Source organism: Macrobrachium rosenbergii, chromosome 56, assembly GCF_040412425.1.
Source record: "Macrobrachium rosenbergii isolate ZJJX-2024 chromosome 56, ASM4041242v1, whole genome shotgun sequence".
In the NCBI taxonomy this organism is placed as follows: domain Eukaryota; kingdom Metazoa; phylum Arthropoda; class Malacostraca; order Decapoda; family Palaemonidae; genus Macrobrachium; species Macrobrachium rosenbergii.
In genome coordinates this window covers 23058595-23075683 of record NC_089796.1, presented here as the reverse complement: position 1 = coordinate 23075683, position 17089 = coordinate 23058595, and the positions used below count along the sequence as shown (strand labels likewise).

Genomic DNA, 17089 nt, shown 5'->3' with positions numbered 1-17089 from the left:
AAAAACAGCCATTGACACTTTGACCCAGCCAAGGTGTTACTATAGCCATATTTATTAAAAAAGTATGCAATGATCAGTGAGAAAATATTCATTCTTCCATACTTGTGACAAATCATGAACATTTCTTTTACTTTCATACCATTCATGTTGAAGCCATTTTTTTTTACATAATTAAAATAGAAAAGATGGTTTTCCAACTGTGGCCACAGTTAATATTCTTACTCCAATTAATGTCGTTTTATTCCAGAATGCACAGAGCATTAGCATGGATAAGTCCTCATCTATAAATCCACAAGACTAATAGCAACATATCGTCACCCTCATAAACTAACTGCCTAAGTCATTTTTCACTGATTTTTGGATTTTTGCCTAAATCAAATCTCCAATATGTGGCAGACTAAGTCAGATGTATAGTAAGTGGAATAAATTTCCCAAAAAGTCTTTGCTGTGACTTAGGTTATTATCCACATCTTTATGATTGTGACTGATGACTTAGGCAGTTAGTTTATGAGGGTTCCTAGTCTGGAGGTAAATCTTGCTCAGCTGATAAGCAATAATTTCCTAGTCTGGATAAACAGCTTTGAAAAACAGATAGGTCAGCAGGGGTAAGAGTAATACAAAGCACAAAAGATCTGAGAAAACTCATAAGTTTTTGGAAGAAACACTAATATCAGTGATTTGACTATCAACTCTTGAATCCACGATGATGTAAAACCAAGTACAGGCAGTCCCATGTTAACGGCGGCCATTTCCAAAACGTTGCTTGTACAATTGACATAAAGGATAGATTGTGCTTAAACGCCAAAGACTTAGCGACTGCTCTTATCTCGTGTGTTTTATCTTTAAAGATGAGAGTGAGTCTTCTTACACCATGGAATGTGCTGCGGAAATCAGATTCCTCAAAAAAATGCTAGGGCATTCTTAGACAGGGGTCTAGAGGGATATTTCACAGACGGAATTACCTAGAAATAAGTGCTGAATGGACTATTTCACCGGGTGACACGGGACCCCGATCCAGAAATAGATTTTTCCTTTGTCAAAATCCTTTTTCACAGAACACCAAAGGTTTCTTGAAGTACCACAAATGTCCTTCATTCTGTGAGGATAAAACTTAAGGGCCCTTACTGGACAGAGAGTTCTTTCTTCTTCAGACGGACCCACTATCTCAGACAAGTTCTTGATCATAAAAGAACAAGGCCATGGATTCGATGGCGATTCATTCTTAGCCAGAAAGTCTAGGGAAAAGGAGCAAACTGCCCTCCCCTAAGAAAATCCTATGTTTCTGTCTAAAGCATGGATTTCACTGGACCTCTTAGCAGTGGCCAAGGTGACCAGAAAAAGTCTTCCTAGTTAGATCCCTTAAAGAGATAGATTGTATGGGCTCAAAACATGACTGGAAAGCCACTTAAGGACCATGTCTAAGTTCCAGGACAGCAAAGGTTTTTTCTTTAGGCTTTGCAGTGTCAAAGGACTTAATCAGGTTGGACAAATCCTGGTTCAACAATAATTCCATTCCTTTATGGCAGAAAACTGAGCTAAGCATAGCTCTATATCCTTTAATGGCAGAGGTAGAAAGTCCTTTAGCGGAGCGTAGGAACAGGAGAAAGTCCGCTATTTCTGCTACAGAGGTCTTAGAAGAGGACACGTTATTTTGTCTGCACCAGGACCTGAAGATGGACCATTTTGCCTGGTAGACATTATCTGAAGACTGTCTTCTACACTTCTCAATTGCGTCTGCAGCTGCTCTTGAAAAGTCCTTCTTTCGGAGCAGTCGCCTAACAGTTTGAACCCTGTTAAGGCCAGAGAAGACAGGCTTTTGGTGGAACCGATGGGAGTGAGGTTGCCTGAGAAGTTGTTGCTTCTGTGGTAGCATTTTCGGGGAGTCAGCAAGAAGTTCTAGTAGGTCCAAGAACCACTCTCTTGTTGGCTAGAAGGGAGCTATCAAGATTATGGATAGGCTTTGATGAGACCGGAATTTGTTGATGACTTGCCTCACTAAACCGAATGGGGGAAAGGCATACAGGTCTTTGTTGGACCAATCCTGCAACATTGCATCGGTCGCCCATGTCAAGGGATCTGGAACTGGTGAGCAGAAGAGAGGAAGTCGGTGATTTCTGGAGGACGCAAACAAATCTATCATTGCTTTCTCCCAGAGTTTCCACAGATCCAGACAAACCAACAGGTCTAATGTCCATTCTGTGGAGAGGATCTGTCTTTGACGACTCAATTCGTCCACAAGAATGTTGAGTCTTCTCAGAAGAATGTCCCTTGCCGCTTCGTACAGGGAGAAAGATTGGGTTCCTCCTTGTTTCTTGATGTAAGCCAGTGCCGTCGTGTTGTCTGAACACACTGCTACCATCCTCCCCCCATATTTCTGAAGTGAAGCACTGTAGGCCCAGAAATATTGCCTGTAATTCCTTTACGCTTATGTGCCAGTTTTGCTGTTCCTGGGACCAGGTTCCTGACACTTCTTTTAATCCCAAAAGAGCTCCCTAACCTAGGTTTGCCGCGTCTGAAAAGAACTCTAAGCTGGGGATCAGATGATGAAGAGATTTCCTTGCTGAGAGTCTTTTCCTGGAATTCCACCAACGAAGGTCCTCCTTGATTTCCGTTGTTATCAGGAACACAAACGAGTCTGAAGACTTTTCCTGTTCTAAGGAAGAACTGGAGAGGTCTCAGGTGAAGTCTTTCCAGAGTAATGGATTGTTCCATGGATGAGAGGGTACCCAGAAGACTCATCCACTGATCAGCCAAGCAACAGTTTAGATTTGGAAATTCTTCCACTGTCTGGAGACACCTTTCTATTCTCTTCGGGACTGGAAAAACCCGAAAAACCCGAGAATTGATTGTCATCCCTAAAAAAGGAATCTCATGAGAAGGCATCAGGAAGGACTTGTTTCGACTAATGAGAAGGCTCAATTCCTGAGCCAAGAGAAGAATCGTGTGAATGTCCTCCGTACATTGCGCTTTCGAGCGGGAACGCAGTAGCCGGTCATCTAGATATAGAGATCTTTATCCCCATCAAACGAAGCCATTTTGCTAGTGGAGCCAATACTCTGATGAACACCTTGCGGAGCTGTTGAGAGGCCTGGTTGTAGAATCCCGGAGAATGAATGTCCTCTACTAGCTCTATAGCCTCTTTCTGAACAAGGGACTTCACCTCTAGCAAGAGAGCAGCAAATCTCTCTGAGCCTGGAGAGTAACCAGACAATTTGACAGGTTTGCAGATTAGAGGAGGAATGTTCAAAGAGGAGACAGTATACCCTCCTTCAGGACAGACACTATCCAAGATTCTGCTCCCTTTTGTTCCCAACGTTCCCAAAAGTGAAGGAGCCGCGCTCCTATCTGAATACGGAGGACATGTTTTCATTTCTTGGAGTAAGACTTTGAAGAGGACTTCTTGATGGAAATGCTGTGAGAAACAGACATAAGTTCTTGTCCTAATCTAGGATCTAGAACAGGAGCTCCAAAAGGGAGTAGGTTGTAGCGGAGACAAAGATCTGGGAAGAAGAGCCGAAGAATCCTTTAGGCGTCTTATAGATTGAGTGAGCAGGTCTTGAGTGTTCTTTTTCTGCAGGTCAGAGGCAATATTCAGTACTGTAGCCTGTGGAAAAAGATATGTCTTGTCCAAGGGGAGAATAGGAGGGCCAATCTCTGACATGGAGTGACGCCTTTCAAAGTAAAAGAGCACCAAAGCTCCCTCTTCTTAAGAATACCCATGGTGTACAGACTGGCTAACTCCTGTGTAGTATCGCAAACGCCTCTGTCAATACAGGAAAGTACTCCCAAGAGATTCGATGAGATCTCTTGAGGTAACGAAGAGCACTCTCTAAGTTTAAATGCCAGAGTGCCCACCGCCCAGTCAAGGAAGCTCATCACTTCAAACACCTTAAAAATATTTTCAAGAAGGTGCGCAAGTTCCAAGAACATAATTTTCTACTTCCTCCAATGCCTTCTTAGCTGAAGAGGGAATAGCTGGCGAGAAGCAGCTTGGATAAGTTGCAAGCAGGAACCTCAACAGCGCCAAGTACGCCGATGAAAGAGCATCTTGATCGGGAACAACCTCTTCCTCAGAAGAGACAGGAGAAAGTGATAAGTTCGCTGTCGTCTGAGCTGTAGGAGAGCCTTCTGAAGCAAACTGAGAATATTATCCAGTCTGCTCTGAATCGGGTCAACTGGAGGAGGAACAATGTCTGAGACGACACTAATAAGAAGAGGTGGAGGAGCAGGTGCCAATGGGCGCTGTGGAGACGGGAGCCAGTAGTGAAACTTTTCGAAGAACGGGCACCAATGGGCGCTCAGGGGGCGCTATGGAGACGGGAGCCAGTAGCCAAACTTGTCAAAGAACGGTTGCTACTGGGCGCTCAGGGGGTGCTGTGGAGACGGGAGCCAGTAGAGAAACTTTTTGAAGAACGGGCACCAATGGGCGCTGGGGGGGTGCTTTGGAGACGAGAGCCAGTAGCGAAACTTGTTGATGAATGGGCGCCTGTGGGCGCTCAATCGCAAAAGGGAGTTTGCAGTAGCTGATGCAGTAGCTCCTTTATTCGACGACGAACGTCTCTGCACCACAAAGCGCTTAGGCATCAATTTACGACCATTGTCATAAGAAGCAGAAGAGAATTGTTCCGGGGTATCCCAGTGACTACACGATGGGCGTACTGAATCCTTGCCCTTCTTATAAGGAACAGGGGAAGAAATCTCAAATTCCACTGCACGCAGCTTTAGCAGGTGTGACTTGTCCGCATAGCGCCGTGCGCGCCTGGGACTAAAATCTTTGGCGCTGGAGGACAATCAGTGAGCACTCACTTGAAGGCCTTTCCAATGGCCTTTGGTTGCAGTCTGAGATTCATCAACAGAATGAACTGAGGGGGTGACTGCTTGGGGGCATACCCCACTGACCTCCCGTAGGCTCCCAGTATGGCTCCTCCCAGGTGCTGAGGAGTATGACAGGGACCTTGGCCTAGGAGAATCGCCAGGCCGAACAGCCACCTCCTCCAATATCACTGCAATTGCAGTGGGCACCACGAGGCGCTCTGATTCACTTTCAGACTGAACTGAGGGGGAGACTGCTCGGGGGCAGACCCCACCGACCTCCCTTATGTGCCAGTTTGCCTCCTCCCAGGTGCTGGGGAGCATGACAGGGACCTTTGGCCTAGGAGAATCAGCGGGCCGAACAGCCACCTCCTCCACTACCACTGCACTTGCACTGGGCGCCACGGGGCGCTCTGACTCTCTTTTATCCATGAGTACTTTCACCGATGATGCTAATTTAGCGATCGATTGCACAATCAATTCAAAGTGAGTGTCGATTTTCAACTCCAGACTGGCGATGGTGTTGGGGGTCGGAAATGTGAGAGCCAGGTAAAGGAAATGGTTGCACAAATGGAGGAGATGGAATGGGATTGGAACAAATTACAGGTGCGATTGCATCCAACTTAGTGGATGAACCCTGACTAGATAAAGCTTTACTAGATTCCTTAGCAATAGCTTTCATCTTCCTATCTTTAGCTAGTTTCTGAGATGTGCATCTAACTCTTCCACTTCTTAATATCCCAGTCATTACACTCCTCACAACGTAATCTACTGAACATGTTTGTCCCCTACATGGACACAGTGTGCGATCGTAAGACTCTCAGTTAGTCTAGTATTGCAGCTTTGCTGCAATACCTAATGTTGGCACCACTAGTGTCAGACATCCTAGAAAGTCTAATACAAGTCCAAAAAACGGGCAAAGAGTCATCAATCAATTATCAAAATTCGCCTAACACTGTCTTAATTGTGCCGAAAGGCTACAAAGTTAAATACTTCACCAATTAAAGATAAGTCAAACAACCAGCAAAGTATAAATTCTAACTACAGTCCTTCAAACACAGCCAGCAGAAACAAACTGAAGCTCTTTGCTATATTGTACCTTCTCTTACACCCGAAAGTGGGCAGGGCATGTCGCCATAACCATAACAAACTAGCGGACCAGCAATTTAAAAATTTTGAGCTGCCGGTTAAAAGAAACTAATAGCTATGTAATTACTGGGTAAGTTGCTTATATAAAACTGTGTATATGCAAACTTATGTTTAGATTATGAATACAAAAATGCACATTTCTTACATTTATGCAAGTGACCTTGAATACATGAATGGAAATCTTCATTTGCATCATGTGGGTATAACCAATAAATAAATACTGTAATGTTTTCCCATAATGTGTAATATAAATAAAGTATTTTCCTTGAACATGTTGCTTCTGTACAGTAATTAAATACTTCTTTACACTGTATACATTTTTCTTATTGCCCAATAAGATTTGTCTAAATTGTATGCGGATTTTTTGCAAATCTGCTTGAACCCTTGTTAAAATTCATGCTAAAAGTTATTCTGTGACGGAGTAATCTCTGAAAATTAGGGTAGTGCTGTACTCAGTTAAAAGGAATATCCCCAACAGTGTTCAAGGTTCCGGCTGAAGAACAATGAGTTTTGCATTAATGAAGGCCTCTTGCTGAACCTCCAGTTACAAGTGACATAAAAATTAGCCCCAAAAGCTCACCCCCAATGAGTAGACCCCCTTTTCTCTAGACCTTGCTCTTGTACTTAAAAAGATCCAAAAAATTCAATTCAGAGTTTGAAGATGTAATTCATAGCTTTCATCATTTCACACTTCCACAACATATTGAAGTGAGCCTTACCTAACAGTTAGATTAAGCCATCCACTATCTCACAGATGAGATTTTACCACTGAAACTGGAATTTCTGATTTACCAGTTTGGAATCATTCATACAATAAATATTACTTGAGAATTTGAAAAGTTTAATCAAACTGTCAATCAGGCAATGTTTTCAGCATCTAATCTGGATAATACACTATTAGAATTAACTGAAGCCCTATTAATTCTTCTGTTTACCACAACAGTCTGACTCTTAATGGATAATAAGTAATAGTTCCGAGGTTACAACGCTTTTCAAATATATTCATCAGAAATTATTTCCTGGTTTACGACGCATGTTCCGGGGTTACGACGCTTACGACGCCAATCCGAAGGAAGAAATTTGTCTCCAAAATGGCAGAATAATCAAAATTTGGAGTTTTTTTATGAAAAACTCAATAAAAAAGCATTTTACATCGTTTTCAATGCACCAAAAGCATTAAAAGTAAGGTTTTCTTTGGATTTTTGACGATTTTCGATGATTTTTCTGTTTACGACGCAGCGTAAGAACGGAACCCCCATCGTAAACCGGGGACTGCCTGTACAAAACTGATATATTTCACCTAAATTTCCCTGATTCAATGGTCAAAATTTTCCATAAACATTTCTTTGATTGGGAAATGCTATTTTCTATTCTAATTTTTGCCAAGAAATTTAAAATAATACCTATGAGTTTAGTGAAAGTTTACTTGCGATTGGCTCTGGTTTCAAAATGTCTCATATATGTTCTGTTAATTAGTTATTTCATTGTCCTTTTTCTGGGCACTATTTTGAGCAATGCCTTAGAGAAAGGCTGAATATGTGTCATAGGCCTTTTGTCTGACATTACTCTCTGTCTGATACTGAAATTAAATTATTACAATCTCTAATATAAATAGTAGTTTTAACCATGACTTTACTACACCACAGGAAGCAAATGTACTACATGTACTGATTTAGGGGACCTGAAGGGTACTCATCTTACTGTTGAAAAGCCTCCCTGAATATTTTTCCTGTAATGATTGAATACCTGATATAAATTTCTTCATTTAATCTTCCTTCACATGGCAAGTTAATTATTTTCCTAAGACAATTCTGCAATTTCCAATTTCTAAAACACAATACAGTTTAGTCTCCAAACTAAAATGCCTTAACTCTGTCTTCAGACCTAACAATTGCTTTGATATAAAGTACTAGCATTCCCCAGTTACTGGCTGGGTTCCATTCTGATGTGACGATAAGCAAAAATAGCTGATAAACAAAAATCGGCGATTTTTGGCGCTCACTAGTGCCGATAACTGGAGATTGGCACCTCTGTTTGGTATGTATTGGCACCAATACCCTATTATCAGTGCTGATAAATGGAAATCGGCACATATCGGTGCCAAAAATCACCGATTTTCATAGCTGGACAAGCCCTGATTTTCATCGCTAGACAAGCCCTGTAAACCGGATCGCCGATAACCGAGTCCGCCAATAACCGGGGACTGCCTGCATATGCTAAATATACAAAACTTGAATGACATAAGAGTTTTAATTTATTTCTATTCCTCTTTTACTATACCTGCCCTACTCTTCTCTTGTACAGTTGGTTCACAAAGAATAACGTCTCTGTAGCATGACGTTTTTAAGAAATTTGTTACAGGCTGAGAAAAAACCTGGTGATAAACATTCTTTCTTATATCTGCTTTATAAGGTAATTTTAGCTTATGTAATCTTTTTCCTGCCACTTCTAACAGTTATGTTTCTTTGATAAAATTAATGCATCTGCATTAGGCATTATAACTATTGAGAGTTAATGACAACCTATCAGAAACCTGGGGTACTGAACATAACCCTATTTAAACCCCAACTGCAGCCAAACAAACCTAATCAATGCTCCCAATTATTTAAGATTTTGTAGTAGTTGGAGCAAAAAAAAAAAAACTATGAACTTCTGGTTATTCTCAATTCATCTTGAAGATTTGGAAAAGGATGAAAATAAATAAAATTTTAAAAATGTCAGATAGTATTTCACATAAATTTACCTTCATAATTAATCTGTTGATTGAGACGTTCCAATGCTTCCTCCTCTGGAACCAGACCTGCTAGTTTCACTATGTAAGACAGCCTTTCACTGTCAATAACATTATTAAGAGAGGACTCGTCACGGCTGAAAATAGAAAGTAATCTTAAAAGTCTCTCCCTGCCTATTCTAAAGCAATTTAAATTCAGACATTTCTTATGATAATAACATACTTGCAGCCAGTTCTTAAATATTTTTCACAGGACAAATAAAATCACAAATCACAGAATACATACAATCAATATACATTGTGAAAAATCATACAATATACTGTATCATGCTAATATATGAGTTATCAAATCTCATTTAGGAAAAAAAAAAATTCCTATTTTTCTGACAGAATGCAGAATGTTAATGAAAGACTTAGCCACAACATACAGTTACAAACAAAATCTGCAAAATTTTCAAAGTAACACCTCAGCTTAACAGATGTTTTGGGATCTGGCTTTCTAATAAGTAAAAAAGTCTGCTGAACACCAAAGATTCTTTATTAAAACCCGCACATGAATATTTTCAAGATATCTTGCAGCTAAGAGCAATTCTTAGCTAACATGTGCTTTACACAATTTTCAATTTAAGATATCTACTTTAAAATGTGTCTCATAAATTAACATAAAAAAAAATAATCATAATAATGTACTTAAGTACAGGAGTCTGTTAATTTGAGGTTGCTTTAACAGAGAACACTAAGGTTTCCCAGTGTTAAACTGTCAAGAAACATTGCATTCATAATTCTCCAAGTACAGTATTGGTAATGTCACGCATTAACTGACTGGATGTAACATTATATCCTTCATAAGAATAAATTTGTACTATGTAGTTGTTGCATTTTTCAGAAAACTAAAACTGGTGGTTAAAGTGTACTCTTATAAATTCTGTATTACTAAGCTCATTCATATCTCAAATTTCTCTCTCAGTAACCATACGCTTGCTTCTTCCTTACATCTTTCTCTCAGCAGTTAAGAGGCCTTAGCCATTATTTTAAAAAGTAATATTTTGGTCATTCTTCTACAGAATTCTGATTTGCCATCTCTGCTATTATGCTTTTTTCTGTACTCAGTTTTCATAGATGCAGGTGCCACTTACAGTGTACATTGTATGATGCACTGTAATTGGTACTGAAGGTTCTTGCAGTACTTTTGGCTCCCAGCTGCATTGCTTTCTGCTTTGTATGTTGCCTTCACTGATCTTAATTAGCTGCCCAACTACTACTTCACCTTGGTCCAATATCACCTCTCATTTAGGAAAAAATCATTTTGGAAAACCATATGAGGGTCTGGAATTGTTATGCTAATCTAATCATTAATAATAATCACTGTTTCTATACCATTCAATGGGTATAGAATCTTCTGTGTCCTGTAGCTTTCTTTTCATTATCGTGTATATTAGGTTTCCAAGAGTCATATAACTTTAATGATGCTTCTAGATTTGTTATCTTTTAAAAAAATATAAATACTTAATTTAAGATTATTTTTTAAAAATACTTACCTTTCCACTATATAGCTTTTACTTCCATGCCATGGGAGTTCAAAAGATTAAAATAAAAAACAAGAACACTCCGTTTTCTATGAATACCCTTCTTCTATCCATCACTTTCCCCATCCCCCACCAGGGGAATAATAGGACAAAACACTATCAGCCGGCAGTCTACTTTTGTCCACTTTCAATGTGAGGAGGTAGGAAGGGAAATTTATATAATGGAGATGTAAGTATTTAAAAAAATAAATCTTAAATTAAATATTTATATTTTTTAAATGAACCTTACCTCTCCATTATATTGCTGATTCCTACATTTGAAACAGGTGGTGGGCAAAGTGAAAATCAGCCAACCCTAAAGGTTACTTAGTAACAAAGTATGTGTATAAAACAAGTGTTTGTTTTAACCAGTGAACTTAATTCACAGGCTATTACTGCCACCTTAGGAGGATTGTCACTCAGGTACGATATCCTCATCATGAATATAGCTGAGGTCTCTTTGGAGGATGCCCCCATCAACAGAAGGAGGGGTAGGGTTACTGTGCCAAAACCCTGCAGAGCCAATGATGGATAACTAACAAGTACATATGTACAAAAAGGTATACTTCTAATACTAAACACTGAGTACCTCTAAGGTTTCCAAAAACCACAACCAGGTTTAAAAAGCAGTAGACCAAAAAAGACTACCTATCAATTGAGGACATAAAATCCCCTTCATAAACCATAATTGCATTTAATCTCTGCACCATGAGGTTAAGCCAAAGCAAGTACAAGATTACCATGCCACTGAGTGACTTCCATATCTTACCCAAGGATAAGTTTTCAAATTTAAAAGTGTAGCCATTGCTCCTATGTCCAGTGGCTTACCTTCCATTAAGGATAGAAATTAGTGTGAAAGTCCTTGACCAAAGACCCAATGAAAAGGACATTGCATTTCTACTCTTAGGAAATTCCAGTTTCCATATCACTCAAGATAGAACCTGTACATAGGTTTAATTCTGTTAGTGCAATTCCAACAATCCTTACAGACAGTACTGGACCCCAAAGAGTCAAGCTCCTCCAACCCTAGTGACTCCAGGGTAGGTAAAAATACTTAGCCCAAAATAAGGCCAAGATAATTGCCTTGTCTTTAGCCAGGCCTATCTTCTCTGACTAAGATTGTTGGTCTCTAACTCTTTAGTTGTGTCTAGGCTACTGTGAAGTTTCCATAGAAACTTCTTTACAAGGAGCTAGTTCTAAACGGTTCAAAGATCGACAAAATAATGAACTGAAGAACGGCATACAGATTCCAAGGTGAAGTACTTAGCAGAGACCGGGAAAGCTCCACTTTAACACCTTGAAAAACATCTAGACTTTTGTCCTCAGACAAGCCTATAGTCAAAGCCAACATGGCTCTTAGCCTTAAAAGCTGCTACAAGAAGTTTCCTCATCTTTGAGAAACAACAGAAACCTAACCATGTTGTTTATGGAGGTATCGGTGCTGGAAAACTCCCCTTAACATGGAACCATAACTTACTCCTGACCACTGGTGTTGGAAGAATCGATTAGTAGATTCTCTCCCAGCACTGATGATGGCATTACTGCAAAATCCCGCCTTGAGTCACCAGTACCATCGACCATACCAAGCAGCCATCTGTAGCTTGTGGGATTGTGATGAAAACTTTTCACCTCTCAGTTGCTTGCGTCCACTAATGAAAGAAACCGGAAACCCAGCCTTCCCTGGTCACCTGGGGTAAACACCAAGGGACAACTTACAAAGGTGCCTGAAAACACTGATGCCTCCCTGAAGCCTTAGTCAGAGTAGGAAAGGCATTACAGTCTAAACCAACCCAGGGAACAGCTTGGTGTTCCTGCCCAAGAGCTAGAGGACCTGGCACTGGTAAACCAAAAATTGGTAAAAGGATGACCTCCTTTAGTCTCAAACAGGTCCATAACAGGGGATGCCCACAGCCCACTGACTACAGCCAGCCTTTGGATGTTGAGTACCTTTTATAATAATAATTACCTCCAGCAAAGGTAATAACTCAGTATGAGATTGTGTGTGTTAATCTGACCAACTAACAGAAAAGGGGAGCAGAACAATTAGACATGGTAGTGCTCGCTCCACCTTAAACATAAAATGATTAATATGGTCTCTAAGAGGCTTACTCTATTTGGGTACACTCTAATTGCCCTATATGGCATTAGAGTAAAATTCATTATCTTTAAATAATGTCCAGTCTGCATTTAACAACCCTGAGAGGGACAAGCCTCAAAATAGATATTTGTTCTCATCCTAGGTCAAGACCAAAGGACTACTGTAGTAATGTATCTTCAATGCAAAAGTCAGCATTGCGCAACACTTGTAATTCTTACCATATCACAGGCCTTAGAGCTACCAAGAGAGGGTTTAATTGCTTCCAGGGGCTTTTACTAAAGACTCAAAACAGGTTTGGAGGCAAAAACTAAATCCATCAAGTTTCCCAAAAAGAGTTACAGTGTACCAGGCACCTTAATTACACCCGACCTAAAGACCTCCTGTGGTCCACGTTGTAAGCAATGTCTAGTATAGCATTACCCATAACATAGTAAGACAAAGACCTAAAAACCCTAATAGCTGGAACTGACAACATTTAGAGTAACTAGAAACTGATTTAACTTAATGGGGTGCCTATAGAGAGGTGCAAGGTCAGGAAAATACCTCCAGCTCAACTCCAGAGAGAAAAACTAACAACTGTCTCTGTAAACATTAGTAGGTAAACACTCTTGCCAACTTTTGGATAGATCCTCAGTCCACACCAGACAAACCTCACCCTAGCACAAGATGGTTATGGTGTCCGTGTGAACATATGAATCGTGTGGAAACTTGGAAAATTTTAGCAAGTGGTTTTAGAAGAACTTTCTTAAGTATGAGTTCTAGGGAAAATATCTAAAGAGGCAATAGAACCCAAGATCATTCCTCCTAAGACACCAAGGTACCACTAGGAACATCTATATTCCTTGGATTCTTTAAACATTATATTTTTATAATAAATAAAATAAAGTTTTATATATACTTACCAAGTAATTACATTGCTATTAGTTCCTACTTTTTGCGGCAGCTTAAGTTTTACAAATTTCGCGGTAGAACTCATATTGTTTTGGTGTAACAGCCCCTGCCCCGCTTTCGAGGAAGAATAGGTACAACCGGCTCAGGCATTCAATTCGTTATTGCATAATGTCCATTAGAGGGGAGGCAGGAGGGCTTCGATCTATAATTACTTGGTAAGTATAAATAAAACTTTATTATAAGAATGTAATTTTTACATAAGTAACTTACCAAGTAATCACACTGCTGAATCCCACAGGAAAAGGAGGTGGGATACATAGACACTAACTACTCAAAAGCACTCAGTAATGGATAAATTTGAAATAGATAGGTAGCCAGCATTGGACAATGCTTGTTGTAACCTTATCTGTTGAGAGCTACAGCACACGGGTACTGCCTCTGGTCGGTGCTCATCATCAACCTGTAGTGGCGCAGTAGTAAAGCCGAGAATCGCCTCTACTTTAGTGGGTGTTTTGCCACCAAGGAGTACTCCGATGGTTGTCAAAGCCTCATACAAAAAGGTATGCCCTTGCCCTGGGCACAGTACAAAAAAAATTTGACCAAATATATTGTTACCTACACCTACACCTTATGTAAAACACCATACCCATCCAGTAGAAGACTGGTGAGTACTCCGGGTACGTAGTACCCCCTGGCTTCCATAACTCGATCACCTAAATTCAAGGCGAGGAGGTAGAGAAATAGGAGACATGCTCCTATCCTTCCTCCCCCAGTACCAAGCCAGCAACAGATAATGATCTTAATGTATTACAGTTTTCATAAGTGGTTTCTACATCATGCAAATAATAAGAGGCAAACACAAATCTGCATGTCCAGTACATAGATTGAATTATAGTCTGAGAGTGACAGATTTGGTTTAAAAGCCAGTGAGTGGCGACTGCCTGGACTTCGTGGGGTTTAACTTTCATTAAAAGTAGAGCCTCTTTCTGAATTCCCCTATGAGGTTCAAAGATTACTTCTCTAAGAAAGAGGGATAACACGTTCTTGGACGTACAATGAGACAGGTTCCTTACGGAACACCAGAGTTTATGAGAGGGGCTTCTGATGCTCTTACTCCTCTCCAGGTAACATTTTAAGGCTCTGACCAGACAGAGAATTCTCTCCTGGTCTGTAGGTCCCAGGATATCTGTAAGATTCTTGATAGAGAACAAATGGGGTCAAGGATTGGCTGGAGTTTCATTCTTCGCAAGAAACCCAAGGGTAAACATGCAGACCGCATCACCTTGTGAAAAGCCAACCTGCTTGTTCAAGGCCTGTAATCCACTAACTCTTTTGGCTGTCGTTAGAGCAACCAAAAAGAGAGTCTTCCTCATTCAGTCTTTCGGAAGATGTAAGAAGAGGCTCAAAGAGTGCCTGAGAGCCAACGACACGTATATCTGGTTCCAAGGAATAGAAGGCAGTCTGTGTTCCTCAAAGTATTGAAAGATTTAATCAAGTCACTAAGATCCTGACTTGTTGCAAGATCCAAACCTATGTGCCTAAAGACAGAATTGAGCATGGCTCTATAGCCTTTAACCTGTTAAGCGTCACCCACGTAATAATACGTTTACTGCGATCTACTCGGTAGCGCCTTCAACGGGATATTACGTTCAAGACTTTAAATCTTTAAATGTGCTTTTCAAGCTGTCAGTCCCGTAATAATGTTTGTCGTGGAAAATGTTGGAACATCATTTGCAAATACTCTTAGAAACACGTAAGCTGTAATTGATGACGTATTTCCTGCCTGGCAACTCTTTTCAGTTGGTGGCTGATGCCTAGATGACTGTTTTTTTTTCAGTACACTTGAGGGCGTTTTTCAGAGACAACATGGCTTCGGACACGTCTTTCACAATGAATGTCACAGAGAGGCATATGTCTTCAGGTGAGATAAATCATATCCTAGACGAGGTGTCTGATACTGAAGACATATTTGATGAGAGCTCTAGTTCTGAATCCTCCAGTATGAGGATATTGAAGAAACAAACTTTTCTTTCTGATGAGTGGAAGATGAAGATGACTTCTCATTGCCGAAAGACTGGACTCCGAGGGAGAAAGAGATCTTTTACTTTTGTTGATCCTGGCGTGAAATTTTCAGTTGAGGATAAAGAGAATCCATTAGAATATTTTGAAAACACTTTGATGATGAAATCACTGATTACTCAGAAAGAAACAAACAGATTTGCCAAATCAGTTTCTAGATGAGAATGTAGAACATTTGTCTCACAATCACTAGTACATAGATGGTTTGACATTGTGCAGAAGCGAAATGAAAGCTTTTATATCGTCTACTTATTTTACGAATTGATACTAGATGTGACAATTCAATGTATTTCTCAACACTAGAGTGTTTCTCCTCCTTTTTCGAAAGGTACGAGTGGCCGTAGATTTGACTTTGTTGCATAAATTTACATTTGGTTGACAATATTACTGTAACAGAAGGACCAGGAAGAAAGCAAAAAAAAAGCCATTCACCGATCTTATTTTGAAGAATTTATGAACAATTACATTCCAAGTAGGAACGTTTCTGTTGATGAGTCTTTGTTAGGCTGGAAGGAAATTTATCATGGGTTCAGTATATACCAGCTAAACGTAAAGCGTTTGGAATAAAGCTATGAACTTTGTGAAAGTTCTAATGGTTATATATGGAACTTCTTCTATGCAGGTAAGTGATACACAATATATGGAAAATATATGATCTTCTCCTGTGTCTAATAGAATTAGTTTCTCTTGAAACTCTTTTAACAAGGGCTAGTTGTCTTCTCATGCAGATAATTTTTATACAGCTGAGTCCAACATTGGAAGATTGTTTCCTCATCAAGAAACTGACACTTTCGGTACTATAGGATTATGGAAAGGACTGCCAAAAATAAAAGGAACTAAACTGAAAAATGGTGAAAAGTCAGCAGTGACAAAAAATCAGGCATCTGAAAATGGAAATTTGGCTCTTGTTGGTTCAAGTACAATGCATGATGATTCTGGTGAAGGTGAAATAGGATAGTTCATGAAACTCAGTTCGGATGAAACCCCATATTCAGTTGCAGATTATAACGCAAACATGCTTCTAGTTGATTTGTCAGATACCCAGGCATTTTTCAACCGTGGAAGTTCTATGCTGGAAGAAATATTTCAAGTCCCTGTACTGAAGACTTTTGTTAGACATGGTGTTCATGCAATTGTTCACTTTGGTGTCTGCAGAGATCCATTGTGGAAGTTTGGCAAGAGGTTGAGTAATTTTGAGGATTAGTGAAAGACTGATTACTGAAGGATGCAGGAAGCTAGTCTTATTCTGTTGTGATTGGGGATCGTGATAAGCTAGCTAAACCTTTCCAGTTAAGCTGCAAGCAAAATATCCTGAGTATTGTCCCTTCCAGATAAAAAGAAGAAGTTCACAAAGAAACTTGTAATATTCTGAAGAACTAAGATACATGATAGCCATAATACTGGCGAAGGATTTTGAAGTGGAAAGTACAAAGCCCAAATTAATAGAGATTGGCAAAAAAGAATAAAATTGCATGTATGAATGGACACTTTCTCTTCAGTATTTTGTATTAACAGAAACAAAATAGCAGTAGTATTAATTGCACTTTTTCACCTGTCATCTGTGGAGGAAAAATTTCTGCTTAACAACAGTTGAATTATAAGCATAAAAATCAATATTAACTTTGCCTGAACCTAAGACACTGCGATATGACCTCAATTGCAAGAAAAAGAAGATTTATCTGTTATAGCAGCGGTTGGCCAGCTGGAGTTTCTTTAACAGGTTTTGTTGAACATCCTCTCCCCCTGAGAGAATACTTCTGTTTT

At 39.8% G+C, this 17089-nt stretch overlaps 1 protein-coding gene across 1 annotated transcript in view; it reads right to left on the bottom strand.

The window, feature by feature from the left end:
- The window catches only part of ric8a (ric8 guanine nucleotide exchange factor A), a 77694-nt gene that overhangs the window by 38497 nt on the left and 22108 nt on the right, over positions 1-17089 (bottom strand). The window contains exon 3 of the mRNA XM_067100113.1: positions 8705-8829. Within this exon, the coding sequence (XP_066956214.1) occupies positions 8705-8829 (125 nt within the window). The remainder of the gene's footprint in view (positions 1-8704; positions 8830-17089) is intronic.